The following is a 26,905-nucleotide window of genomic DNA, read 5'->3' as shown; positions in this document are numbered from 1 at the left end:
AAGCAGGGTGCTAGCTCCTCTGCTTGGTCCAGAGGTAGGCACTTAACCCAAGCAGGACCAATTCGAGTTTTTTTCCTTAAGATTTCATAAAAAGTCTCTCTTCCTTTTGGAGCATAAATTAATAAACCAGAAACTCAAGTCCACCACTGGCCATGTTTCTGCCACGTGAAGCAAACCTACTCCAGGAGAAAAAAAATTCCAAATGTTCAGAGAAAAGCCTTGAAGAGGTGAGACATGGACAGACAAGGCCTTGTGACTTTTTTTGCATCTCTAAATCCAGGCCTGACTGTAGGATTGGCCCCTGGACTTCCCAGTCAGTTCTTTTTTCGCTCAAGCTGGATGGAATGGAGTTTCTTCCAGGAACCCTGCATAATACGTATCTGAGAGTCAACATATCCAAATATAAACACCCAACTCTTCCCCCCAGCCAACCTGTCTTCCTCCACAGCCTCCCCTGCCTTCCACCACCTTATCACTACTCATTCAGTTATAGCCACTGATTCACTGCTATTACCACATGTATGAGGCTCAAATCACTTCATACCTGGATTGCTGCAACCTCCTCCCTGCCTCCAGGCTCGTCTACTCCCCGTCACAGACAGACAGACAGACAGACAGACACACACACACCCCTGCCAAAATCCTTCTGGGCCTGACCCTTCCTGCTCTTCTGTGGAGTAACTTACCAGGCTGCAGGGCATCTGGCCTCTCCTACGTGATGAACTTCACCTCCCGCCATCCTCCCCTCACTCCAGCCAGAGAATTACTTGGCAGTTCCCACTCTCACCCCTGAGGTAATGCACACGTTACTCGCAGGGGTTCCTAACCCTTTCTATGCCATGGACCCCCCCACCAGTCTGCTGAAACCTAGAGACCCCATCTAAGGATAATGTCTTTAAATCATAGAGTAGAATACATAGGATTATAATGTTACACTTATCAAAATATTAAAACCAATTTATTTATGGTGATGTAAGGACTTCTTCATTAATGCATTAAATAGATCTAGTAGTTGTGATTTTTCGAGAAGTAAAGAGTGTAAATAAAATTTCAAGTTATTTGCCTCAACTGTAATGTGAATGTACCTGATTTCGATGGACTTCTATTTCTATTCTACTCTATTTCTGTTTCTATTGGTGACAAACCCAGGTAAATGTTAATACTGTTGTGGTTTGTTGCCTGCATCCATAGTGAAAAGAAGATACTGAATTTCATGTAGGGGTTAGTGACAATGGAGATGTAACTCTTTTCCTTCCTAAGTTCAGGAACCACACAGAATTCGGAAGTAGGGGCTTCTCCCGAGATCTGGGTGGGTACCAGCTGCTTTGCGCAAACAGGCACAGCCTTGCTCTGAGTCCACATTACACCTCACAGCCAGACTACAGGTCCCTGTGAAGAACAGGGAGAGGCTCACAGAGCTGGGGACCCTGAAAGCCAGTCTTGGAGTGACATCTGAGAAATGACTTAGAACTGACTTCTCGTTCATTCTTTGGAGGCAGGGTGGCGCAGCTCTGAGGCGCTGGGCTTTCAGAGTTAAATATATTAGCGTTTTTGTCCTGTCTCTGTCACTCTTCACTTGTCTACCTAGGGTGATTCACTTTCTCTCTCAGAGCTTCAGCTTTCTCATCAGGAAAATAGGCCGGGGATAGTACCCACCTTGTAGGGCTCCGGTGAGGATAACAAAGGAAGTGCTCAGCTCTCAACCACGATAACGACTCAAGAGTTGGCAGCATCCATTAGCTATTGTTACCATCCATTTACACATTCAACAAGCATTTATTAAGCACCTATTGTGTGCCATGTGCTTTACATACGGAGAAGAATTTGATAACCCCAGAGGTAGGGTTCTCTTGTGCCCATTTAAAATAACCTCATTCACAGGAGGAGGGGTGCTTGGTTTTCTCAGACAGTTTTAAGTCCTTAGGGATTAAGGTAAACTAATCCTAAGGATTTCCTCCCCCCTCCCCCAATACCCAGTACTGTGAGGCAGTGTGGTGCGGTGGCTAGGGGAAGGATTCGGTGTAGGCTAAGTTTGAATCCCAGCTCCTCAATGACATATACCCTCTGGTCAAGTTACTTCCAAGTTGCTTTATGTCTCCTCTTTTCTCATCTAGAGACTGGGAGAGTAATAGTGCCCACCTCGTGGTTATGAGGGAATTGAAAGTTGAATTTGTGTAAAAGGCTTAAGGCTGAGCCTGGCACACAGTCTCAAAATGGTTAGCTCTTCTTCCTGGGAACACCTGACAAACTCTTCCACCTCTCTCAAGCTCCCCCCAAAAGCGCCCATTCCAGTAGGCACCCCTTCTCGGTGAAGCCCTCCCCCCGCCAAGCACCCTTTCCATCAGTGCTGAAGAAACAGTATGGATAAATACCGTTAAGTGGTTAGGAGGGCACCCTGTGTGGATTCAAACGCCAGTGGGGGTGGGAGTGGGGAGTCTACCTCACTGCACCTCAGTCTCATCTGTGAACTGGGGACGACTGCAGCGCCTCCCCCAAATAGGAGTCAACAGCAACAACGGAAACATTTATTGAGTGCCTACTCTGGTCAGGAGCTGTGCTCAACATAGAGTGAGCAAGGCAGAGGACAAGGAAATGAAATCATGCTTGCGAAGTGTTGAGCACAGTGCCTACCGGATATAAGGGCTCAGCATGTGTTGTACGCCACGTGCAACGAATGAAATCTGACGGACATACAAAAAAATGTGCACTTGGTTCGATTTTCACGCAAAAGATGTACACAGACGCCCATTACGCCTTGTGCTGATTACTTCCACGTTCATTTCTTCACGTATCCCCACAAAACAGCCCTGGAGAAGAGGCAGGACAGAGATTTTATGCCATTTTTAGTGATGAAAAAGACAGACGGAGGCGCTGGGAGTTAAAAGGCTGATAAACTGGTGACTGACAACGGGAGACGGCTGGGCATTTTAAAAAAGAGAACCAGCGGAGGGCAATGTTCCACTTCGAATCCCTCAGTGGCAGAGTGGGCCCCACTTCTGCGGCCTTGGGGGTGGGAGAACCGGTTTGAGGGGAGGACCCCAGGCCCAGGGCGCCCCCGCCACGCGGGCGGGCGGGACAGGGTGCGCACGCCCGGGGGCGCACGCTCGCGGGCACGGAGCTTTGAGCTGGCAGAGGCGCGCACGGCGCGGGCGCGGGCGCGACGCTGGGTGGCGCTGCTGGGCCGCCCCGCTCCAGACCTGTTGAGCCCAGGGCGCAACTCGGGCAGGGTTAGGGTGAAGGGGCGCTCCGCTCTCTCCGCGCGCCCCTGCGGCCCCGGCCACAGCACGTTCCCGCCCCCCGGCGCCCTAGGCCCCACCTGAACTTAAAGCTCCCATTCATTTGGCCTCTGCGTTCCTCGCCGCAACAGTTCTAGGCGCGACGGGTGGGGCGGGAATAAAGTTTTTCCAACCCGGACTGGGAGAGGGCTGGATGGGGAGGACCCTCCCCGCCCCAGACTCCACGGCGGGCAGGACTGTACCCCCTCGGTTTCAAGACCGTCCCGGGGGCTCTGCGCTCGGTAGGTGCCAGCCCCGGTGCCGACCGGATGGGCTGACCCGCGCACCGCCCCCTCCCACCCCTTTCCCCATCTCCTCCCCCGCCTCTGGCGCGCCCGGGCCCCGGCGTCTCCAGCCCCGCCTGCGCCGGGGTCGCTGCAGTCCCCGCGGCCGCCCCGGGCTCCCTCCCCAGGCGCCCCGGCCTCCTTCCAGCCAGGGCAGCGCCTCGGGGGGAAGCGCAGGACAGCGAGAGTGGCCGAGGCGGGGGCTCTGGGCGCCCCAGCTCTCCCAACCTGGGAGGCGGCCCCGACTCCAGGAGCCGGAACGCAGGGAAAGGCAAGGACGGGGCGGCCGGCGGAGGGGCGGGCGTCGCTCATCAGCCACGCCAGTCACGTCTGGGGCCACCCGGCTGCCTTTTTCTTCCTTCCCCCCACCTCCCCTGTTGGCGAGGGCAAAGTGGCCGTGGCGGCGCCATGCCCGGGCCGGAGTGAGTGCGCGAGGGCGAAAATGGCGTACATCCAGGTAGGGCTGAGGCTGGGGGGCAAGGTCCGCGGTGCGGGTGGGGGGTGCCGCGCCCCCTCCGGCCGTGAGCACGCGGAAGGGAGGGCACACGGCTGGGCTCCCACAAACTTGCCTCGAGAGAAAGGGTGCCCGAGGGCACGCAACCTGTGCAGCGGCGCGGGTGCGACCCAGGATAGGGGGCTGGGGACCCCCACACCCGGGGATGAAGGGCCCCTGTGGACTCTGCACGCGCGCCCTGGCCTCCTGAGGAGGGAGTGGGGGTGGGGCGGACTTTTCTGCCCCCATCCCCTCCCCTTGCACCCCACCCCAGGGGAGGGGCCGCGGGGAGGGCGGCCCGGGACGCGCCAGCCGCCCGGCCCGCCAGCTGCCGTTGCCGTGGCGACGGCTCTGGCTAATTGGCCGGCGGAGCGAGCCTGAGGCAGCTGTTCCGGCCAGGAGGGACAAGGACGTCGTCTCTCCCGGGCACTGGGTGCTGAGGGGTGGGGGACATACTATAGGCGCGCTGTTGGTGGGGGCGGGAGCAACCGATCATTTTCGGCCATTGCATTGGGGTCTGGGAGTTGTGGACCCCAGTCACCTTGAGGAAACTCACAAGAATCCTTGGACCGAAATAATTTCCAGGCATCCTTTTTGGGGGGGGTGCTGCTTGACTACGAGACCTTTCTCTTCAGTACAAGGCGGGGAAGTGGCGACAGGTCAGCGCCAAGGTCATGCAGTCAGACCTGCAGTCAGACCCGTTGAGCTGCTTGCTTTCTGGGGTTGGCTCCTCTCTGCCCGGCAGAAAAGCCTACAGGTTCCCACATCTAGGGTGCATCTGGGCTCACTTCTCTCACCCTCAGCTACAGCTGAGGGGGCTGCTGGTCTTCTAGTTCCCCACTGGCTCACATCTTGTCCTCAGACTTTTCAACCTGGCAGGAACTCTGCTCTGTCACCTGTCTTGGTCTCCCCATCCCTCTGGTGGCTTAGATTTGCACCACTGGCTTCTATGGAATCTCTAGATTCTCTTTTCAAGTTCAGTGAAGGTCATATTTTCTGTACACTTACTGCATGCTGAATGTTGTGGGGCTATTCAATAGTCACTCAACAAACAATTGAGTGACCACCTGTGAGCGCTGGGGATACAGTTGTGAAAACAGCATAGTCTCTGCCCCTCAGAATGCACAATCCAGTGAGAAATACACAATATTAGAACATGCTTCTGTGGTTTTTAATAACCACCTTCAGGACAGAGATTAGTGACTTGCCCAAGGTCACACAGCTGCTTAGGGGTCGTGGTGGGATCTAAAAGGGAGATGGTGGGGATCAGTGGGGGATTTGTTAAGCAGCTAAAATGAGACTGGCTTGGTGAAACAGACTTTCCTTCTAGAACAAGGTATGAAACTTTTTCTATAAAGGTCCAGATAGTACATTTTTTTTCTTGGAGTGCTACATGGTCTGTGTCACAAATACTCAACTCTGACTATGGCATCGAACGGCTATAGACCATAGTAAATGTATGGGCGTGGCTGTGTTCCAATAAAACTATTTGTGGACACTGAAATTTGAATTTCATATACTGTGTGCTAGTCAAGAAGTATTCATTTTCTTCTGGTGTTTTCCCAACCATTTAAAAATGTACAAACCATCCTTAACTGGAGGACCATACAAAAGCAGGTTGTGGGCTAGATTTAGCCTTGCAAGTCATAGCTTGCCAACATCTGTTCTAGAATATCTGGATTCTCCTTCCTGTTTCTTTCTGGCTTGAACCGGTGATCCTCTCTCCAGTCAAATACATGAACCCAGTGGACTCCATGTGAGGAAAGACTTAGCATGCTGGGAACATAAAAACATCTTCCCTCCCCTCTTTCTCTTCCTTGGTTTCTCTTTGCTCCCGGACATTGATTTTGTACCTGGGGTTTGAGAAAGCTGGATGATTGGGCCCTATGGTGGCCTTTGTCTCTACTCACGTGGTTTTATAAACAGTGTCTTTTGATCACCACACACCTAGGAAATGCTTTCCCTCTATGGAAAGAATGGGCATGGACTATTGTCCAAGGAAAAAGCAGCCCTTTATCCTTGCACTTTATTGTAAGCATTTTCAAGCACTTTCTCATGTAAGTGCACGAGGGCATAGCTTTTTGCTGCGTTTTCACTGTTGCATCCTCCAGGACAGTCTCTGATGCCTAATAGGTTCCAGCTGGTCTTGACAAACCACCTTGTTCTCATAAAGCCACAGAAAGAGTGCAGATATTTTGCAGCTGGGCAGCACACACAAGCATTTTTATAGTCAGAGTCCTAGTTTAGCCCTTCCACTAAAGAAAAGAGGGAACTGAAGTTCAGAGTGGCCCCCTGACTTACCCAAGTCACATGATTGGCTGCTGGTGAAGCCAGCACTAACACTTACCCGCTCAGCTCTGCGTGGCCCCCAAGCATCCTCAGGTCTTCCTCTGTGTGTGGTTCGAGTTTTGCTTTTGGAAGAGTCTGTGATTAGTGCCTGAGACTTTCTTTCCCAAGCTGCAGCCATTCCCTTATCACTTAAAGGATTTTGAAATTTTCATGAGCTGTGTACCACTTGTACTATATTTACTTAATACTTTTTCCTATAAATGGACTCACTTTCTTTTTTTAACTTAAAATCATATGAAAAGGAAACTTTATGTCACTACCATAATAGAAAACCAGGATCACTTGATATAAACAGAAGGCAACTGGAAAAATAAACACAATGATAGTAATGCCACATAATTAGTTATGTCCAAGGCTCTGAGCTGAGGTCTGCTCTCTGTTTAAAAAGGAAGAGGGGATGGGGGTGGGGGGGAGTTGTACAAGTGTTAGAAACATGTTAACATGCAATGGTACCAAACTGAGACCTCCTCCTCCTCGAGAGGGAGAGAATTGAAAAAGAGGATAACTCTTCGTCTTGATTCAAAATTCTGAGTTTGAGTTCATCCCCGGGATTTTTCCCAGGCTGGGATGCGGGACTCCTAATCTACCTGGTTTCCTTGGCCCATTCATTCCTAAGCCCCTGCGACTCTTCCCTGGCACAGAGGGAGGGAGTCTGTGCCTTGGGAACCGGTGAGAAGTCCTGATGGGAGGTGGGGCTGAAAAGGGAGGTAGCCCCACCCCCCACCCCCTCCCAGGCCCAGATTATGGCTTCCTTCTCTGCTCCCTGTGTTTGTGGGTGGTCATATGAAACTCCCCACCATCACCATTGGAGCAGCATTATAAGGTAGGGCCCCTGGGAGGGTGGGGGGGGAAGCCAAGTCACATCCACTGTGCGTCTGCCTGCGTGTTAGCTAATCATGTCCTTTTGGGTTGGCTTCATGGCTATTTCTGTATAGGAAGGTTTGCTCTTCTGAAGTGTGGCTGCATTGGATAGAATGACTATCTATCCACCCGCTCTGATTCATAACAGCATACGGTGCAAATCAAATCGAAATGCTAAAGTTTCCCATTTATTCGGTGTTGGTTAGCCAGGAGGCTACCAGCAGCCCCGCAGATAGCACCTTGTTAGGGAGTCAGCTCCCTTCCCAGGATGGTAAGTGGAAAGATGCAGGGCTTTTTTTTTTTTTTTTTTTTTCTTTCTTTCTTTTTCTTTTTTCTTTTCTGAGTTGCTGGAATATTGCTAAACTGGTCTTGTCTCTCTTTTTGTAACCCTCTCACCCCCGACGCCCCTTGGCTTCTTCGTGGATCTCTAAAAGGGCAGTTGGAACCTTTAAACGAGGTGGGTTAATTCGATGATTCCTTTGGTCTGGTTTCTGATCAAGAGGTGCTTGCCTTTCATTTCAGAGTCTTATGTGGGGCTGTGGGGCTGTTCAGTATTGAACAATGACTGGATGTTTAGAATGGCACGGTTTTGATGCCTTTCTATGGAAGGAGGGAGATCCTGAAGAGGAGACACTCGTAGACAGGCTAGATTGCTCTCCCCACCCCTGTCCTTATTCCGTTTGGTTACCTCTGTTTACTTTCGTGTCACTGAGATGATTTTTTTTAAGTCTTTTTTTGCTTTGCTTTCAAGAAGACAGAGTAATATTCATTGTGTTTCGAGAACATATTGTATAGCCCTCACGGTGTTGTATAAACCACCCACCTGTCAAGAAAGACACTCACATAAACTACCAGAGAAAATACCTGCAAATGTTTTGCTCACTATTAACGGCTCCAGCAAGTTGGTGTTTGCCATCTCTGTGCCTGCAGTTGGTAAATAGAAACAGAAAACATTTTGTTCTAAGTGTTCAGCAGCAGGGACAGACCTCCTGAATGTCCTTATTTCTCAGCAGGGATCGGCTGCTTGTAATTTTCGGGTGTTTTTCCTTTTCCTCCTCTCCTCTCCTCCCCTCCCACCTCCCCTCCCCCCCCACTCCCCCTCTCCACTGCCCACCTCCCCCAATGGCCTCAGGGTTTTCTTTCTAGAATCTCCGATCTGCTACTGTGCAGATGGACTTGCAGGCACTGCTGTGAGAAGTGCTATGAGTCCAGCTGTTGCCAGTCGAGTGAGGATGAAGTTGAAATTCTGGGACCTTTCCCTGCCCAGACTCCTCCCTGGCTGTAAGTAAAACTGCTCGGAACTTCCTTGAAAGTGATCTCAAGACATTTTCTTGGCTCAGTTTGTGTGAGGGGGTGCGGGCAGGAGGGCTCGGGGTATGAAAGAGGGGGAAACACTGAGTGTCCGTGGACCTCTTTGCTGCCGACGGGGACCTGCTCTGTGCCTCTCATTTTGTTTGGCAAGCTGGTGGCCGGGCTCTGGCTTAGCTAGGTCCCCCTCGGTTCGTCTGAGACGCGAAGGGTGCAGTGTTAAGCCTGTGCGCGCTTTTAATCATGTCGAGTGTTGTTCCAAGTGGAAGAAGAGATCTGTGAGCATCTGCATTCTTCAAGGGATGTCGAAATTCTGAGGATGGCCATCCAAGTCAGTATGACCCACGATCCCAGCACCTGACCCAGTGCCTGGCACAGAGTCGATGCTCAGTGAAAACTGCTGGATGGTTGGTAGACCGCATGGACAAACAGGTGCCTTTTTGCCAGTCTGAACAAGGACTTCAGACCCGGGGAAGCAGAAAAGCACCTCCAGGCTCCATCCTGTCCTCCAACGCTGTTTATGTTCTCTCTGGCATCTTTCATTTTATTTCCAATTCGTGCTCCTCCCGCGCCTGCATACAACATCTCCATCTGCCAGTCGCTCAGATATTTTAGGAACACAGTTTTGAAGCTTCTCAGCCACGTGTCTGGTCCACCTCTCGGTGGCTAAGAGAGGAGCGTGGCCAGAGAGCCTGGGTTGAGTCTAGAAGGCCAGTGCCTAGAAGGGCCTGGCCACCAGCGAGTCCAGCTCTCCTGCGCAGAGCGGGAGGCCCCGAGAGGGCAGGCGGCAGTGTAAGGGCCCACAGCCAGAGCCTCAGGGGGAACCCAGTTCTGTTCCAGCTAAATCGTTGAGCTGAGATTCTGGAAGTCCATGATATCCCCTCTTTCCCTCCAAGTTGGGGGTCACGTCTCAGTCCTCTCATTTGCTCTTCTTAGAAGAAAGCATCGAATGTTTCCATAGCACAATGGCTCTATGTCAGGCTCTGTGCCTTCAGATCCTGTGTCTCCTACTTTTTTCTAGTTCTGTGACCTTGGGCAAGTAGTTAGAGCTCTGTGCCTTGATTTCCCATCTGCAAAATGGGGGTGATAAAAATAATAGGGTTTATCTCATATGGTTGTTGTGGTGACTGCTGGAATTAGTACACAGAAAACCCCTACAAATGCTTGACGCCTGGCTGGCAATCATAAACGTAAGTGATTCGTCTTACCCTGTTTGGTCTCCGTTTCCTTGTCTGTAAAGTGAGAACAGTAATAGAACTTACTTTATAGGGTCGTGGTTCAGAGTAATGAGATGTGCACATAACATGCTTCACAGAGTAGTAAGTATTCGTTTCTGAATTTGTAGGTATTGATGGAGATTCTTTAAACCGGTGTAAAGACAGTGGTAAGAAATGTTTTCATTAGTCATGGGTTGTAACCTGAATCCTGCAGGTATGCATAGAGTTGAGATGTTTGGTGAATGATCGAGAGATCATTCCCACTATCTAGTGCCCTGTGTGGCAGAGGTTGGCTCAGCCCATCTGGTATCTTGAAAGCCATGCTCAGAAGAGTGCCAGCTCTGCGAGGGCGGGGTTTTTATCTGTGTTGTTCACTCCAAAAAGTTGTTATTGACCAACTGACAAACTTACAGGCAGAAATTGAATCCTGAAAGTGCCAGTCATCTGGTTGAAAACTTAATCTCAGTTTCTTTGGTAACTATTTCTCAAGTATGATTCATGTGCCAGGTACTGTGGGATGCAGAGACTACATAGAGTGCGGTCACTGTGCTCAGGAGATTCTAAATCTAGTACAGGAGATAAGGCAGGTACATAAGCCCAGCTGCCCCCGAGAGTTGTGCATTCACACCCTGCACACCCATATGACAGTTCTGCCTAGAGTCTCATTATGGAAAAAAAAATATCCAGGGACAGTGGCTTCAGGCATAGCTGGATCCAGGGGTCAGATGTTGTCATGGGCATGCATTTGTGCCTTCTCTCCTTCCTGCTCTCTCTGTTTCTTCTATATTGGCCTCATTCTTTTTTGGGGGCGGGGAGGGGCAGAGGGAGAGGGAGAAAGAACCTTAAGCAGACTCCATGCCCAGCTTGGAGCCCGATGCAGGGCTCAGTTTCACAACCCTGAGATCATGACCTGAGCCGAAATCAAGAGTTGGACGCTTAACCAACTGAGCCACCCAGGCGCCCCTTTATTGGCCTCATTCTTAAGCTGCTTTCTTCTTTGCTTCAATAGCAGCAAACCAACCAGGAAGGACTCTCATTGCTCTGTTTTGGGTCATGTGCCAATCACTTGAGCCAGTCACTTTTGCTTGGAGGAAATGATGCTAGGATCATGCCTGGATTGTCTGACCACCCTGGAACCAGGGAAAGGGTCATTCCCACCTGACACACATGAACCGAGCTAGCAGACGAGGGGTGGGCAAACTTTTCCTAGAAAGGGCTTAGTCTGTCACAACCACTCCTAGAAAGTGTGAAAGCAGCCATAGGTGGGACATTATAATGAATGGGCGTGTCTATGTTCCAGTCTTACTTCATGTACAAGAACAGGCAACAGATTGGGCCCCGTAGTTTGCCGATCTTTGTAATAGACAGTTTGGGTGCTGTAACCAGAGAGGAGGGAATGGACCCAGGTTGGGCAAACTCCACAGCACCTAGGAAGAGTGGGGGGAATCATGGAAAATGAGCCTGCAAGCTCAGGTCTTGTAGGGTCTTGAATGCCAGATCAAGGAATTTGAATTGGCCTCTGAACCAGTGGAGAATCCTGATAGACCCTGAAATCGTAGTCAGGTACCTGTTTGCCCCAGATGCCCAGATGTTGAGTATTACAGATGCATGGCCTAGGTCCTAGCACTGAGCTGGAGGACAGTTGCACTTTACCCTGGCTGCTGACCCATTGTGCAAGCGGGGGACTCTTTCTGGGGGCCAGGGGTGGGGACCCTCTGGGAAGACACTTACTTTGGTTTTGCCACAAGTAGAGAAGAGGGCTGGAACCTTCCCAGCACGGCCGACACACCGCACAACACTGGAAGGCCCCATTCACCTGGCGGTCATTATGAATGATACCACCTAGAGCTTTGCAGTCTAAAGCCTGAACAACGGTACGTGACTTTCTGTGCTTCTCAGGATGAATATCTTGAATCCTGGGTAGCAACTTCGTACATTTTTGGCACTCAACATAATGCAAAATGTTAAGAGAAGTCTGTAAAGGGGAGGTGGGTTAAATCATTCAAAAAGTGAATTTACAGCTTGTGCTTTCGCCAGATTTATTTACCAAGTGGGCAGTTGCATGTTATCAAACAGACAGGGAGTAGAAATGTCAAGTGTACAGGCTTCGCAGTGCCGTTCCCACTGTGACATTTGAGCTAAGAACCACAGGACATGCCTCTCTGTGGGACGGCCTGTGGCAGATGAGCTAGGACTTTGTGTGGGGGATTTTAGGGGATACACCATTAATTGTCAGATATGCTCCTGTCATTTGGGTCCCCCAGCTTTCCTTGGCTGGGCTGGACTGGTGAAGGTCAGGAAAACTGTATAGTCCGACTGGCTCTTTTTGGAGCGATGCCAGAAAGACGCTCATTGACTAAAGTCAGGTCATTTCTTTGTCCATCAAGCGTGTATCGAGGACCTACTCTACACACAGCTCCGACAGGCCTCATAAGGGATACCCACCTCAGTAGTTTAGGGCATGCCGTTCGGAGTCTGGTATTCACTGGGAGTTTAATAGTGATGCAAAATAATTATCCATCCCATCCCCCACCCCACTAGGCTTCCCTTCCACGCCCTGCCCCCCCATCTGTAAAGGGGGTGAGGCTTGTTAATAACAAGTACACTCTGGATTGTTTTAAGGATTAATGAGATGGTTCAGACAGAGCATTGAGCACCGTGCCTGGCACACACTTGGTGCTTAGCACCTGGTACCTTCGATCAAGATAAGTATAGATTGCCCCATTAAGGAGCGTACCCTGCTGGGGCGGGGGGTGGGCAAGATACGCACTCAGATCATTTTGAGACAAGATGAAATCAGATAAGAATGACAAGAAGGGTGAATTCAATCATTCGTTTACTGAGAAGATAAATGAAGACTCCACACATGCCAGACGCTGTGCTAGGGCGAGGTCGGCAGTGGTGAATGAGAGACACTGAGCAAGGACTTAGTGTCAGACGCAGAAGATAAGCCACAACTAAAGATGAGTTATGTGCATTGTTGCAGAGGGAAAGAAGGGCTGATGGGGTAGGAGGAGGTGATAGGGACAGGGTGGGGCGTCTCTGAGGAGGTGCTGTTGAGGCTGAGACCTGACTGATGAGAAGGAACCAAACAGGAGATGAGACAGGAAGAACATTCCAGGCAGAGGGAACAGCATGGCTCAGCTCAGTGCATTGGAGGAAGAGCTGGGAAGCCGGGTGGGTGCAGAGGAGGCAGGGGTGGCTCAGACATTGTCCGAGAGGACTCAACCGAGGCTTCAGGGGTGACAGCACTTAAGGTGAGCCCCGAAGACTGGATGGGACTTAACAGGTTGGAGGTGGCTGCTGCAGTGACGTATGGCCGTGGCCCTCCAGGAGACAGGCATGCAGGTGGGGGTGCCCAAGGTGGTTCCACCTTCTTTGGAAGATGCTGCAGCTTTCATTTAAGGGAGAGAGAAGAATGAATGATACAATATGGCTGCATTTCTGTGCCTTCCCCTACTCCCCCTCCCCCCATTTCATCTGCTGCGTGCACCTTTTACAGACCAGGAGTGGGAGGCAAGCAGGGACTGGGCATTCCCCCCGCACCCCCCTGCCCCCCATAACGTGCCCGGTCCTGGCTGTGATCCTTACATTGCTTTGGAAGAACATCAGATCCGTCTCATTTCATGCACAGGATGCATCTAAAGACCTCCTAGAATTGGAAGCTTGCATTTTTCAAGACTAGCTTATGCACAGGCTTAAATGTCAAGCTGGGGGGGGGGGTGGGATGTAGTCTCAGAAGGTATTCATCTACAGCCACAATCGCTTAGGGCTGTGTCAATAGCAGCATCCATCTCCTGGCCACTCCACCAACTTCCCCGCCCCCCCCAGCATCCTTACCTAGCTTTTTGGGGATTGGGGGGATCTTAAAGATTGTTATGCCAGCTAAAATGTATTGAGCACACACCTACTATGTACCAAGAACTGTTCTAAGCATTTTATATGTGCTAACTCATTCAGTGTTGAGAGCAACCATCTAAGGTGGGTACTATTATTATTCCCATTTTGCAGATGGGTAGATAGAGGCACAGAGAAAGGAAGGGCCTTGCCCAAGGTCACCCAGCCAGGGTTCAGACCAGGAGGCTGTGCTCTTAATTGCTACCCTGTATCTCCCCACCCCCGACCCAGTGCTTTTTCTTCTTTTAGTATTTTTCATCCTCATTGGGAGCACATTGAATCAGTCACGGCGGCTGCTCATTTTTAGCTGTTCCTTCACATCAAACTATTGCTCTTAAGTCATTGATTCTCAGGGCCATTTTGTAGCTTTAGCCCTGGCACTCAGAGAACTCTCAAGTTGACATTGTTATAGGATACTTTTATTTTTTTATTTTTATTTTTTTTAAAGATTTTATTTATTTATTTAACAGAGAGACACAGCGAGAGAGGGAACACAAGCAGGGGGAGTGGGAGAGGGAGAAGCAGGCTTCCCGCCGAGCAGGGAGCCCGATGCGGGGCTCGACCCCAGGACCCTGGGATCATGACCTGAGCCGAAGGCAGACGCTTAACGACTGAGCCACCCAGGCGCCCCTGTTATAGGATACTTTTAGAAGATGCTAAAGTATAGGCACAATGAGGGTTGGAATAGCAGGCCCTTTCCCACCAAAAGCCGCTCGGAGGAGTTCAGATGGGTATAGACAACCTGGTGGTTCCTTCCAGACTGAGGATCGACAGGTCTGGGCTTGACTTAGCCAACGTGGCGCCCCCATGTGGCAATAACCTGAATAGGTACATCTCCCTCCCCGCCGTCCTTGACAGATGGTTCTAAATCAGAAAGTACTTATATCCTTTCTCATTTTGTGCAAAAAGTAAGGCATTATTAAGAGTCTAGGGCTGCCGCACTGATCCAGGTTTGTATTACTGCAAGTTGTATAAGCTGGATCTGAGAACCCTTTCGTCGTGGGTCTGTCTTCCCAGGGGCAGGGATGCCAGTCCCTGGAGATTTTTTGACAACCATTGAGACCTCTCCCTTTCCTATAGGATGGCTGGCCGGAGCAGTGACAAGGATGGGGACTCTGTCCACACAGCCAGTGAAGTCCCTCTGACCCCACGGACCAACTCCCCAGATCGAAGATGCTCATCCTCAGACACGTCAAAGTCTACGTACAGCCTGACCCGAAGGATTTCAAGTAAGCGTCTTTGCTGTGACTGCCTAGGGATCGTGGCTCACGAAATCCTGTGCCATTCCGCCTCCATTCACGAATTAAAATCCCATTAGCCAGGTCCCCAGGACAAAAGGAGAGCTGGCTTTCCTAGACACTCAGCAGCATCCCCAAGGAAGCATGTGAGGGAGGGGATTGTCTTCTGGGGAGGGGGCAGAGTGGGATGACAGTTTGGGAGACGGGATGATGGAGAGATAATGACCGTGTGACCAGAGTGCGTTGCACCTGACTTCTGCTGAGTTCAGCCGGAAGCAGCTACTTGATCGATTTTTCTTTTTCCTCATCACAAAGTTTCATTGAACTGGCTCGGTTGATTGACGTGGTCAGCATATGATCATTTCAGACCCCAAAAGATGGGTGCTCCCGTGTTGTATGGCAGCGCTTGCAAATTCACGTAACTTCAGGGGCCGGGTGGGTTGTGTCCATGAATGAGTTGGAGAGGGTTGGACAGAGCTGAGGCTCGTTCTAATGCAGTGACAAGTGGCAGCTGACTCAGCCTCAGTTACTGCGGCCGGGCGGGGACTGTGGCCATTGGGGAAGCCAGTGCCCCACTGAAAGGGGCAGTTGTTACTCAGCTCTTGCTGGGGGGGGTGGGGTGCAATATTGTGGGCTCCGTGTTGCCTGCCCTTTCTAAAGAGAAACTGGTGATCTGGGGTTTTATATGAAACTTCTTTAGCTTTAAACCCAGACAAGATGTATCTCTAGGTCAAATAGTATAAAGCCCAAAGACCCCCAGCCTCCTTTCACTCCCCGAAAGGGGCTCTGCTCTCTCATCCGGCTGTCTGCGATTCACTTAACAGAGCGGGGGGGGGGGCGGGGAAAGCTTAAAATTCCTGAAGTAAATCCGCTCAGGTGGAAATATTAGTGTCTGATCTTTCCTGGGGGTAGATGGGGGGCCAGGGGAGGAAGGAGAGAAAAGTTCAAGGGCTCAAAAGAGTGAAACAGAGGGGATGTGAGGCCTCTCTAGGCTTCAGTCTTTCCATCTGTAAAGCAAGAGGCCTGTTCCCAACCTGCGCTGTGCAGTACGGCAGCCACCAGCCACACATCACTGGTGAACATTTAAATGGGGCTGAGCCCAGTGGAGACGTGCTGTATGTGTTACGTGCCCACGATTTTGAAGCCAGGAAATAAAAGAGAATTTACACTGTCTCACTGAAACGTTTTCATTTTGATTATATGTTGAAAATATTAATTTCACCTGTTTCTTTGCTCTCTTAAAAAATTGGCAGACCTTATGTTACCTATGTCATTTGTATTTCTGAACCCCACTGTATTTCTCTTGAATAGCACCTGTCTGGATGATTCCTAGGTCTCCTGCACGGCTCTACACACAGATGATTATCATTTAGCACATAGCTATCAGAGTATCAGCCATGCACCAGATCAAAGTCTCAGGATTTTAGCGGACAAGACAGGTGTTGGGGCACTTAACAAGAAGGTCATGAAAGAACGAATGCTACATGACCCTGCTTTATATGAGGAATCTGATAGACTCCTAGGAGCAGAGAGGAAAGTGTGGTTCCCAGGACTGCAGGGATGGGGAGCTGGGGAGGTGTTGCTTTCCGTTATGCAAGATAAAGAAGTTCTAGAGCTCTACTGTACAGCACAGTGCTTATAGTTAACAATATTGTATACTTAAAATTTTACTAAGAGACTTGATCCTATGTTAAAGGTCCTTATCACCAGAAAAATAAAGTAAATAAAGAAGGCAGGAGAACACTTTGGGAGGTGGTGGGTATATATGTATAGCACAGAGTGTGGTGATGGTCTCACGGGTGCGTACTTACCTCCAAGCTCAGCTTTTTTTGTATGTCAGTAATGCCTCAGTTAAATAGTTTTTTAAAATAAAATTCCATGAGCTCATTACTAGAATCAAGGAATGAGATGGACTTGGGAGTCATGAACTCTGCTGGTTGATGGGGAGGGGAGAGGCACCCCACAAGTGGGGAGGTCCAAATACGATCCTTGAAGAAGTACAGTAGTTACCATTTGGCGAGCTCTTACCGTGCACACGTTCTGTGCTGAGCCCTTTCCATGCGTGGCTCCTTGAATCACCATAATCTTTGAAGCAGGTGCTATGATTGACTCCATTTTACAGATGTGGAAACTGAGTCCCAGGAATTATGGCTCCAGAGTCCACTCTCCGGAAGAGGAGGCAGTATAGGGTCACGGTTAGCCTCAAGACTCTGGGACCAGACAGGCTGGGCTTGACTCCCAGTTCTTCCTCTTACTACCTGTGTCACTTCCAGAAAGCTCTTTCGAGTTTCTGTTTCCTCATCTGTCAAGTAGGGATTGCCATTATCAGATACCTCGTGGAGATCCGATGACTTGATATGTCAGTGTGTTGAGAACAGTGCCTGGTTGTGTTGGGGATGGTCATGCCGCCATGTTGCCTCTCAGAGAATAAATAAGAGGATCTCAAGGTGTGGAGAGCAGATGGCAAACAGATTTAGGAAACAGTGAACAACGTGAGAATGTAGGAAATGTTGCCAGTTTCATGAAGTGGCCCAGGTTTGGTCCCACACGTGGCAGTGTTAATTGTTATTTCTGGCGGCTGTTTAGGTCTTGAATCCAGACGACCCAGCTCCCCGCTCATTGATATTAAACCCATCGAGTTTGGCGTTCTCAGCGCCAAAAAGGAGCCCATCCAGCCCTCGGTGCTCAGACGGACTTATACCCCAGACGACTATTTCAGAAAGTTCGAGCCCCAGCTGTACTCCTTAGACTCCAACAGCGACGATGTGGACTTCCTGACCGATGAGGAGATCTTGTCCAAGTACCAACTGGGCATGCTGCACTTCAGCACCCAGTACGACCTGCTGCACAACCACCTGACGGTGAGGGTGATCGAGGCCAGGGACCTGCCACCCCCCATCTCCCATGATGGCTCACGCCAGGACATGGCGCACTCAAACCCCTACGTCAAGATCTGTCTCCTGCCGGACCAGAAGAACTCGAAGCAGACGGGGGTCAAACGCAAGACCCAGAAACCTGTGTTTGAGGAGCGTTACACCTTTGAGATCCCCTTCCTAGAAGCGCAGAGGAGGACCCTGCTGCTGACCGTGGTGGATTTTGATAAGTTCTCCCGCCACTGTGTCATTGGGAAGGTGTCCGTCCCTTTGTGCGAGGTTGACCTGGTGAAAGGCGGGCACTGGTGGAAGGCGCTGGTCCCCAGTTCTCAGGTAAGGGGTGGGCTGGCGCTGTCTCCTGCTGGGAGCTTTAAAAAAAAAAAAAATGATTTTCATTTCATTATTTAAATCGTCTTTGCATTTTAAAAAACCTTTTTATTTTGCAATAATTTTTGACTTACAAGCAGTTGCAAACACCATACAGAGTTCTTTTCTCGTCACCCAGCAGCCCCAGTGATAAATCTCTAACGCACCCGGGTGCGTTAGCAATGCCAGCAAAGTGACGTTGGCAACGGAGCTTCGGACCTCATTGAATTTTCACGGAGTTTTACATGTACCACTGTGTGTGTGTGTGTTTATGGAGTTCTATGAAATTTTATCGCATGTATAGATTCATGTAACCACCACCATCCTGGGAGCTTTTTGTCATCAATGCCAGGTTATTAAATAAGGAGAACAATTGTCCAGGGTATGAAGCTATCAGTCATTTTGACTTTCAGAAATTGATTTGGGAAAAATAAAATGAGGGCTGAAGAACAGGATGATATATGGATGTTTTTCAGGCAAATTGTGAGATTGGCTTCTTTCCCCCTACCAGCCCACAGACAGGCAATTGGCTGCTTGGGAAGCCACCCACGGACCAGGCTCTGTCCCCAGTGGGCTGAGAGCATCCCTCCCTTGGGCATTCTGTGGACTGGAGGATGACAGTGCACGCAGTGTGGGTGGGAGCCCAAGGGCAGGAAAAGACCCAGCCAGTTGGAGGCCAGTCTAGTCCATTCACGCTGAGGGTGACAATCTTGTGTAATGCAGGCAGGATTATATATTTTATGTCCGACACACCAAGGTGCTTTTCAAAGCTGAGCTCTACCGGTCAGAGATTTGATGATTCAGCAGCACACCTGAGTACAGGTTTTAAACATGGGGACTAAGAGGGGTTGCTCTTCTGTGTGTGTGTGTGTGTGGGGGGGGTGTGTTTCCATTCAAAGATAGATTTATCCTCTTCATTTGGATCCCCCAAGAAGAAGAAAATCCCAAGGCCAAGGAAGTCATTTATTAGGGAGGTGACACCAGAGGACATACCAGGAGGGAGTGGGAAATTCACATAAAGTATACATTACCTGGCTGGCCACCACTGTGGGTGAACGGCGCTGAACCCTGCTGGGGAAATGGGAAGCCAGTGTTAGACACATGCCTACGAGTCTTCCCACCGGAGGGGCGGGGGAGCTGGGGTGTTTATACACCAGCTCCTATCGGCCATTGAATGAGGGCTGTGGGGGATGGAGACGCTCCTCCCCTGGCATTTCTGACAGATAGAGAACTTTGACATCCACAGATGCAAAAAAAAACACAAGAGCTGGCCGCCACATGGGGGCCCGTGTGCACTGAAGTGATCAGGACCAGAAGGTGGTGGTCCAAGTGTTAGCAGTGTTTGCTTTAATCTCATATCCTCCTTCCTGTCACATGATCAGGACATACTGGATGCTTTCCGTGTAGCCTCCTCGATGTTTGATATCACTGGGTTTTCAACCATCAAGAAACTTACACAGTTGAAAGAGGGAGACCCACTGGACAAAATCAACTCCGTATGGCCAGCTTGATTGTACACGTCAGCGTGGAGGATGCTGGACACCCAGAGAATCTGGACATCCACACACCTTGCCTTGGCTGCCATGTTAGGTCTTGGCTGAAATGTTAACAATCTCAGCAAAGATTTCCCGGCCCGTCTGCCCTAGTTTGATTCTCCCAAAATCCGAGGCCAAGGCAAGGCCCTGGGTGCAGGGAGTTTATTTAGGAGGTGATCCCAGGAAGCAGGAGCGAGGGGTGAGGAGAACCCAGGGAAGGAGGGCACGTCAACGGTGGCTCTTCGGGCCATTGTGGCCCATTGCCCGTGGGTTGGGTGGGCTCCCACGGCCTCACGGGAGGCCTGGGACAGGAAGCGGCCATCTGCCTGAGTGGATACCTTGCCCAAGCAGGACTTGGGGACCGTCTGTAGCTGGCGTCAGAGGCGGTGTCTGCCGCACCCCTCTGCTGACACGGTGGCCGCCACCCCAGGCACTCCCTGGCCCCTTCCCCTGCTTTTTCTTTTCTCCGTGGCCCTTCCCATCATCCCACAGACCTACATTCTATGGTCTATCTCCCCTGCTAGTATGCAAACCCTTCTCCATGTCCTGCACCTAGAACAGTGCCTGGCATGTGGTACTTAGTGCTCAGTAATATTTGTTGAATGAATAAAGGATGGCGGGAGGGAAGGATTCCCCGAAGTGAATTTCTTTCTTCCGCCGGCCACCCCCCCTCCTTCCCTCCTTCCCTCCTTCTTCCTTCTCGCTCAAAGAAAGTCTCATGGAAACTGGCCCAGGGAAGAGCAGACTCCCATTTCCCATCTCAGGCTGGCTCTGAAATTTACACTCTGAGAAGAAAGGCCAGTTGTTGGAGGTTTGGGTTCCCTGGAAGCAGAGCTTGAAATAAGGATTTGGGTGTGGATTAGTTTGTAGGGCTGCTGTGACAGAACATCACAAATTAGAGGCTTAAAACTACAGAAATTTATTTTCTCCCAGTCTAGATGCTGGAAGTCCAAGATCAAGGCCATGCTCCCTCTGAAACCTACAGGGGAGAACCCTTCCTTGCCGCTTTCTGGCTTCTGGTGGTTGCCGGCCATCCTTGGCGTCCCCCTCGGCTTCTAGCTGCATCACTCCAATCTCTGCCTCTGTCATCACATGACCTCCTCTGTGTGCATCTCTGTCTTTTCTTAGAAGGACACCAGTCCTTTTGGATGAGGGGGACCACCCTACTCCATTATGTTCCCGTTTTAAATAATTACACCTGCAACAGCCCTATTCCCAAGTAAGGTCACATTCTGAAGTGATGGGAGTGAGGATGATAACCTATCTTTTGGGGGATATCATTGAACCCACAGCAGGAGGTAGGAGAATGCCCTGCAAGGGAGAGAGGGAAGCAGTCTAGGCGAAGGATGACAGCCCAGGAAGGGTGTGGTCCTAGCGGCAGCCTAATCGGTGGTGGGGAGGGGGACTGTGGCTCACCTCCTTCAGACTGGGGGCCAGCCTTTTGTACTCCCACCTCTGTCAGTCGTTGGCTGGGATCGGACTGGGAAATCTGATTTTCAGCGGGGCGGCCAGGGGCCCCCCTGCAGCTTCTGTCCTACAGATTAGTGGTTCTGAGCCGGGGACAGTCTTGCTCTCAGGACATTTGGCAGTGCTGGGAAACATTGTGGGTTTGGTGGGTGGAGATCAGGGATGCCACTAAGTACCTGCAGCGCATGGGACAGCCCCCACCCCGAAGAACGTTTGAGCCAAAAGCGTCCGTAGTGCCAGAAGGAGAAAGCCCACAATGGAAGAAGGGGAAATGGAGGTTTGAGGACAGCAACAGGGTCTCCATGTGGGCAAGGCAAGGGCAGGGCTAGTCCCTGAAGGCTGGGGAGCGTTTTTCTAGGAGAAACAGTTGCTGGGAAGCAGGGGGAGCCAGGGGCGGGGTGTAGAAAAGGAGATACCGGTTCTGAACAAAAATCCATACCACGCAAAGCAGGCCTGCCTTGGAGACAGAAAACAAAATCCTCACACGATGCACTGAGGCCATTGGATGTCGATGCTGATTTTCCTTGCAGACCACTGTCCACCTTCACCAAAGCGCTTGTCGGTCCATTGAACGGGAGGGGGAGAGGCACCTGCGTCAGGGGGTGGAAAGCAGAGCTCGGCAGCTTCTTGTTTTCAGCCTGCCTCACTGGTGTGGGATCAGTGTGACTCTTAGGGCTGAGTTCTACGTCTCTGTGCCTTGGAGAACCCACGGGAGCGGTGGCGGCTAGGGCCAGCGTGTAGGCATCCTCTGGCTTGCGGCCGAATGTCCCAGCTGTTTTGTGGCTTTGAACGTTGTGTCTTTGACCTTGGCCTTCAGGACACTAGCAGCTAATGGAGCTACTGTAAATTTTTTGGTCTCGTTGGTAAGGTTTGGCTAGGAGAGAATGAAAATGAGGCAGAGAAGTATGAAGCATGTGTGGTGATTGAACAGGTGTGAAGTTACTCTCACCGCTAAGAGAAATTCTGTGTGGATGGCGGTGAACCGACACTGTGGCCATTGAATGTGAAATCTGTGTAGGCTTTACTTTTTTTAAAGATTTTATTTATTTATTTGAGAGAGCGCAAGAGAGAGAGAGCGCAAGTGGGGTAAAGGGCAGAGGGAGAAGCAGACTCCCTGCTGAGCATGGAACCCGATGCGGGGCTCGATCCCAGGACCCTGGGAGCATGACCTGAGCCGAAGGCAGACGCTTAACCGACTGAGCCACCCAGGCACCCCTAGGCCTACTCTTTCTTAAAAAAAATTATTAGTAATTATGACAAAACATACATAACAAAATTTACCAGCTTATCCGTTTTTTTTTTTAAATATTTTATTTATTTGAGAGAGAGAGAGAGAGCATGAGAGGGGGGAGGGTCAGAGGGAGAAGCAGACTCCCTGCCGAGCAGGGAGCCCGATGCGGGACTCGATCCCGGGACTCCAGGATCATGACCTGAGCCGAAGGCAGTCGCTTAACCAACTGAGCCACCCAGGCGCCCCAGCTTATCCATTTTTAAAAATTTTTTACCTAAATTCTAGCTAGTTATATATGGGAGCTAGATGGGAGCTAGTGCAACAGCTTATCCATTTTTAAGTGCCCATTTCGGTGGTATTAAGTACATTCACAGCATTAGACAACTGTCACCACCATCTGTCTCCAGAACTCTTTTCAGCGTGCAAAACTGAAACTTTATACCCATTAAACAGTAGCTCCCCATCCCCTGTTGCCCCCAGCACCTGGCAATCACCATTCCTTGTGTCTCTATGAATCTGACTACTCTAGGTACCTCATATACATGGAGTCATACGGGATTTGTCTTTTTGTGACATATGTCCTTAGAGTTCATCTATGTCGTAGCATGTGTCAGAATTACCTTCCTTTTGAAGGTTGATTAATATCCCATTATATGTGTATACCACGTTTTGTTTGTCCATTCATTCATCTGTCAGTGGACACTTGGGTTGCTTCCACCTTTTGCTTCTTGTGAGTCATTTTATAATATTGTAGTAGATATTACAATATGTATTATGATATATAACAAATGTGATAGCTATTATTATTAGATGTAAGTATATAATATGCTACAGTATATAGTATTGCCAATAATAATACACTATGCAACATGGGTGTATACATATTTCTTCAATCCTTTTTTTGAGCCAGAAACATATCCAAGGTAAAGGCAGTTTATTTTCTCTTGAGATCGTGTGGCTTTGTAAAGGATGGGGCAAGGTGGTGGAGAGAGTAGATGCCCCATGGACATAGCACAACCTCCCAGAGCATTAGGAAGGAACAGAGGTCTTGTTCCACTTTTGGCTGGAATCATGTAACCTGTGGGTCTTGGTTTGCCTGTGCCAAGCAGAGACCTTGTACCTACGACTTCACATCCCTTACTGTGCATCTGCACAGATGTGAACTCTTCTCAGGAGAAAGGACTTTTGGGAAGTGAAAGTCCCTTGAACTGGGAGAGAATGATAATGATTTTGACCCAGTAAGTATACAACAAAAATAGCATACCTATATAATTTATTCAGTTATTTAGTCCATGAGTATGTTTTTGTGTTTTAGGGGCTGGGACTTCTGATATAGCCGTAAGTTAGTGTCTACGGTGAGCCAAGCAGTGCTCTAAATGATGTACGTGGCCTAACTCGTTTATCCTAACAAGGGTCCATTTGACAGAGGCTGAAATTGGACAGAGAGAAGTTAAGTAATTTGTCTGCGCTGCTAAGTGGTAGGACTGAGGCTCTTTGACATAAAAAATGATGTGCCATAACCACGACATTATACTGGTTCTCTACCGTAAGCAAAACAAAAGTGCCTGACCTCGTGGAGTTTACATTCTGGTGGAGGGAGATAGTAGCAAATAAATGAGTTAACAAATAATGCCATGTTTCACTATCTATGCCAAGAGAGTAAACAAAGTAGGATAAGGGGCTGGAGAGGGATGGCTGGGTGGTGAGGGTGGGGAAGCTATTTTAAATGGGTGAGGAGATGACATTTAAATAGAAAGCTAGATAGAGTGAGGGAGTGAGCCTAGGGGAAGCGCATTCCAAACAGTAACTTTAGGAAGTGCAAAGGCCCTGAGGCAGGAGCTCGTTTGGCATTTTGGCAGCTGGAGTAGAGTTAGTGAGAGGGAGAGCATGAGAGGAGATGGGGTTGACTTGGTATAAAAAGGTCACTTCACATCAGTGTTATAATTAAAGGTATGGGCAAAGACTTGAATTTTATTCCTTAGTATGATGGCAAGCCCTGGAGAGTTTTGAGAAGGAGAGGTGACCCTGTCAGGCTGCCCTGGAGAGAAATCATTGGGGGACAAAATACTTACATCCAAAATATGTAAAGAACACCAGTGACCCCAAAATAAAAAAAAAAAAAAATCCCAGGGGCCTGGGTGGCTCAGTCGGTTAAGCATCTGACTCTTGATTTTGGCTCAGGTCGTGATCTCAGGGTTGTGAGATCGAGCCCCACATCAGGCTCTGCGCTGGGCATGGAACCTGCTTAAGATTCTCTCTCTTTCCCTCTGCCTCTCCAGCTGCTCACGCTGTCTCTCTCCCCCTTAAAAAAAAAAAATCCCAATTTTAAAATGGGCAACAGTTTTGAACAGACCCTCCACAAAAGAAGATACATACAGATGGTCTCTAAGCACACGGAGAGGTGCTTGACGTTGTTAGCCAGTGAGAGAACTGCAGATTGAAACCACAGCGCAATACCACTACACACCCACCTGGCATGTCCAAAAGTTACAAAGACTGATGACACCAAATGTTGGTGAGGACGTGGAGCAACTGGAACTCTCAGACAGCGGAGGGGTATAACGTGGTATAACATGGTGGTAGTTCTTCGTGAAACTAAACATTTATGTACCCCCATGATCACTTCTAGGTGCACTCCTAGGTGTTTGTCTAAGAGAGATGACAATGTTATGTCCGCACGAAAAATTGTACTCACACATTCGCAGCAGCTTCACCTGTCAAAGGCCCCAGACTGGAAACAGCCAGGTGTCCCACCATCAGGGAGAAGGATAACAAGCTATATAGTATATTCGTATAATGGAGCATTATTCAGAGAAAGGAACAAAGTACCGTGATGCACACGAAAGCATGGATGAGTGTCACAAGCATTATGCCAAGTAGAACATTTTTCGGAGCGACCATAATGCTAAGCAGAAGCCAGACCCAGGAGAGCGCGTATATATGACTGCACTTATATCAAGTTTGAGAACCAACAAAACTAATCTATGGTGAAAAAAATCGGAACAGTGGTCGTGGGAAGGGAACAGTAGGAAAGAGGATTGAGTGGAATGGAGCAAGAGGGACATTTCTGGATGAATAGTAATGTTCTACATCCTGATAGGCCTTTGATATACTGGTGTGAGCATTTGTCAAACTCATCAGGTACACTTAAGATTTGTGCATCTCGTTGGATGTAAATGCTATTTGTGGGGTTGCGGGGGAAGCGCCGTAAACATACATTGAGCTCTGGCTACTGACACGCCTGTTGAAGTTTCAGGGGGAAGTGTACCAGTGTCTGTAGCTTATTTTAAGATGCCTTCCGAAAAAGGTCACTAGAGGGGCACCTGGTGGCTCAGTCGGTCAAGCGTCTGACTCTTGATTTTGGCTCATGTCGTTATCTCAGGGTTGGGAGATCGAGCCCCTGCATCGGGCTCCGAGCTCAGCGGGGTGTCTGCTTCAGATTCTCTCTCTCCCTCTGCCCCTCCCCCCTCAAATAAATAAATCTTAAAAAAACATCATTAGAGGGGCACCTGGGTGGCTCAGTCATTAAGCGTCTGCCTTCGGCTCAGGTCATGATCCCAGGGTCCTGGGATTGAGCCCTGCATTGGGCTCCCTGCTCAATGGGAGGCCTGCTTCTCCCTCTCCCACTCCCCCTGCTTGTGTTTCTGCTCTCGCTGTCTCTCTCTCTGTCAAATAAATAAATAAAATCTTAAAAAAAAAAAAAGATCATTAGATACACCGTAAGGCAAGTATAGCACAGTTTTAAAATACTAACGTAGAATTACTAATACTAATAGCTGCATTGAAGAAGCTAGGTGATACGTGTAAAGGAGGTGACTATACAGTTCTTTCAGCTTTTCTGGATTTGACAGTTTTTATAATAAAATGTTGGAGTGCAAAGAGAGAAGAAAACAGAGGCACAGGTTAGGAGTAATTTGCTACAGTCCTGTAGGCAGGAGGCGATGTCCTGGACCTGGGTGTGAGGTGCAGGTGCACGAGGGGCCACCTGGAGAGACGATTTGAAGGCACGGTGTTTGATGTCCAGGACCAGCCCTTAGATGTTCAACTCCAGCTTCGGGGGCACTGTAAACCAGGCTGCCTGACAGAGTGGGGATTCTACCATTGTGCCGGCTGTTTTCTTATTTTCATGAGCATCGGAGGCTCCCGGACTTGTGCCTCGCTGATTCCAGGGTCCTGAGTCCTGGATGAATCACACTTCAGTGAAGGTGCTGGGAGATCCTGATGCAGGTGAACTGGGGTCCTCATGCTGAGTGGCCAGAGGAAAGCAAAAGGGTTAGCTGTCCAAGCTGCTGGACATACGGCTCGGAAGCGTGCTTTTACCACTCACTGGCTGGCTCTTGTGGTGTTTGAAAGAGCTGAGTGGCCAACATAGGCTGCCATCAGGATTATGTTTGATGAGAAGTCATTTGGGAAGGAGTAGACTCAGGTTAGAGTGCTCTTAAAAGTTCTTGGGGGATAATTCTGAGTCGGGTAGGGGTATAGTATCCTTTATTGCAAAGCCAGATTTTCCA

At 49.7% G+C, this 26,905-nt stretch overlaps 1 protein-coding gene across 11 annotated transcripts in view; it reads left to right on the top strand.

Annotated features, from left to right (window-relative positions):
• The first annotated feature begins 3,631 nt into the window (after positions 1 to 3,631).
• The window catches only part of SYT17 (synaptotagmin 17), a 76,877-nt gene continuing 53,603 nt past the window's right edge, over positions 3,632 to 26,905 (top strand). Inside the window, exons 1-5 of one of the 11 annotated variants that reach the window (XM_027613472.2) lie at positions 3,632 to 4,016; positions 7,702 to 7,719; positions 8,395 to 8,543; positions 14,765 to 14,913; positions 17,509 to 18,128. In XM_027613472.2, coding sequence (XP_027469273.1) covers positions 4,002 to 4,016; positions 7,702 to 7,719; positions 8,395 to 8,543; positions 14,765 to 14,913; positions 17,509 to 18,128 — 951 coding nt within the window. In that variant the 5' untranslated portion in view covers positions 3,632 to 4,001. Of the gene's footprint in view, positions 4,017 to 6,833; positions 7,225 to 7,264; positions 7,534 to 7,696; positions 7,720 to 8,394; positions 8,544 to 10,753; positions 11,662 to 14,604; positions 14,635 to 14,764; positions 14,914 to 17,508; positions 18,129 to 26,905 lie in introns of those variants that run through there. The other 10 variants (XM_027613474.2, XM_027613475.2, XM_027613473.2 and 7 more) reach the window with 10 other exon arrangements.

This window comes from Zalophus californianus, chromosome 10, assembly GCF_009762305.2.
Source record: "Zalophus californianus isolate mZalCal1 chromosome 10, mZalCal1.pri.v2, whole genome shotgun sequence".
NCBI lineage: Eukaryota > Metazoa > Chordata > Mammalia > Carnivora > Otariidae > Zalophus > Zalophus californianus.
This window is presented reverse-complemented; position numbering and strand designations above follow the sequence as displayed.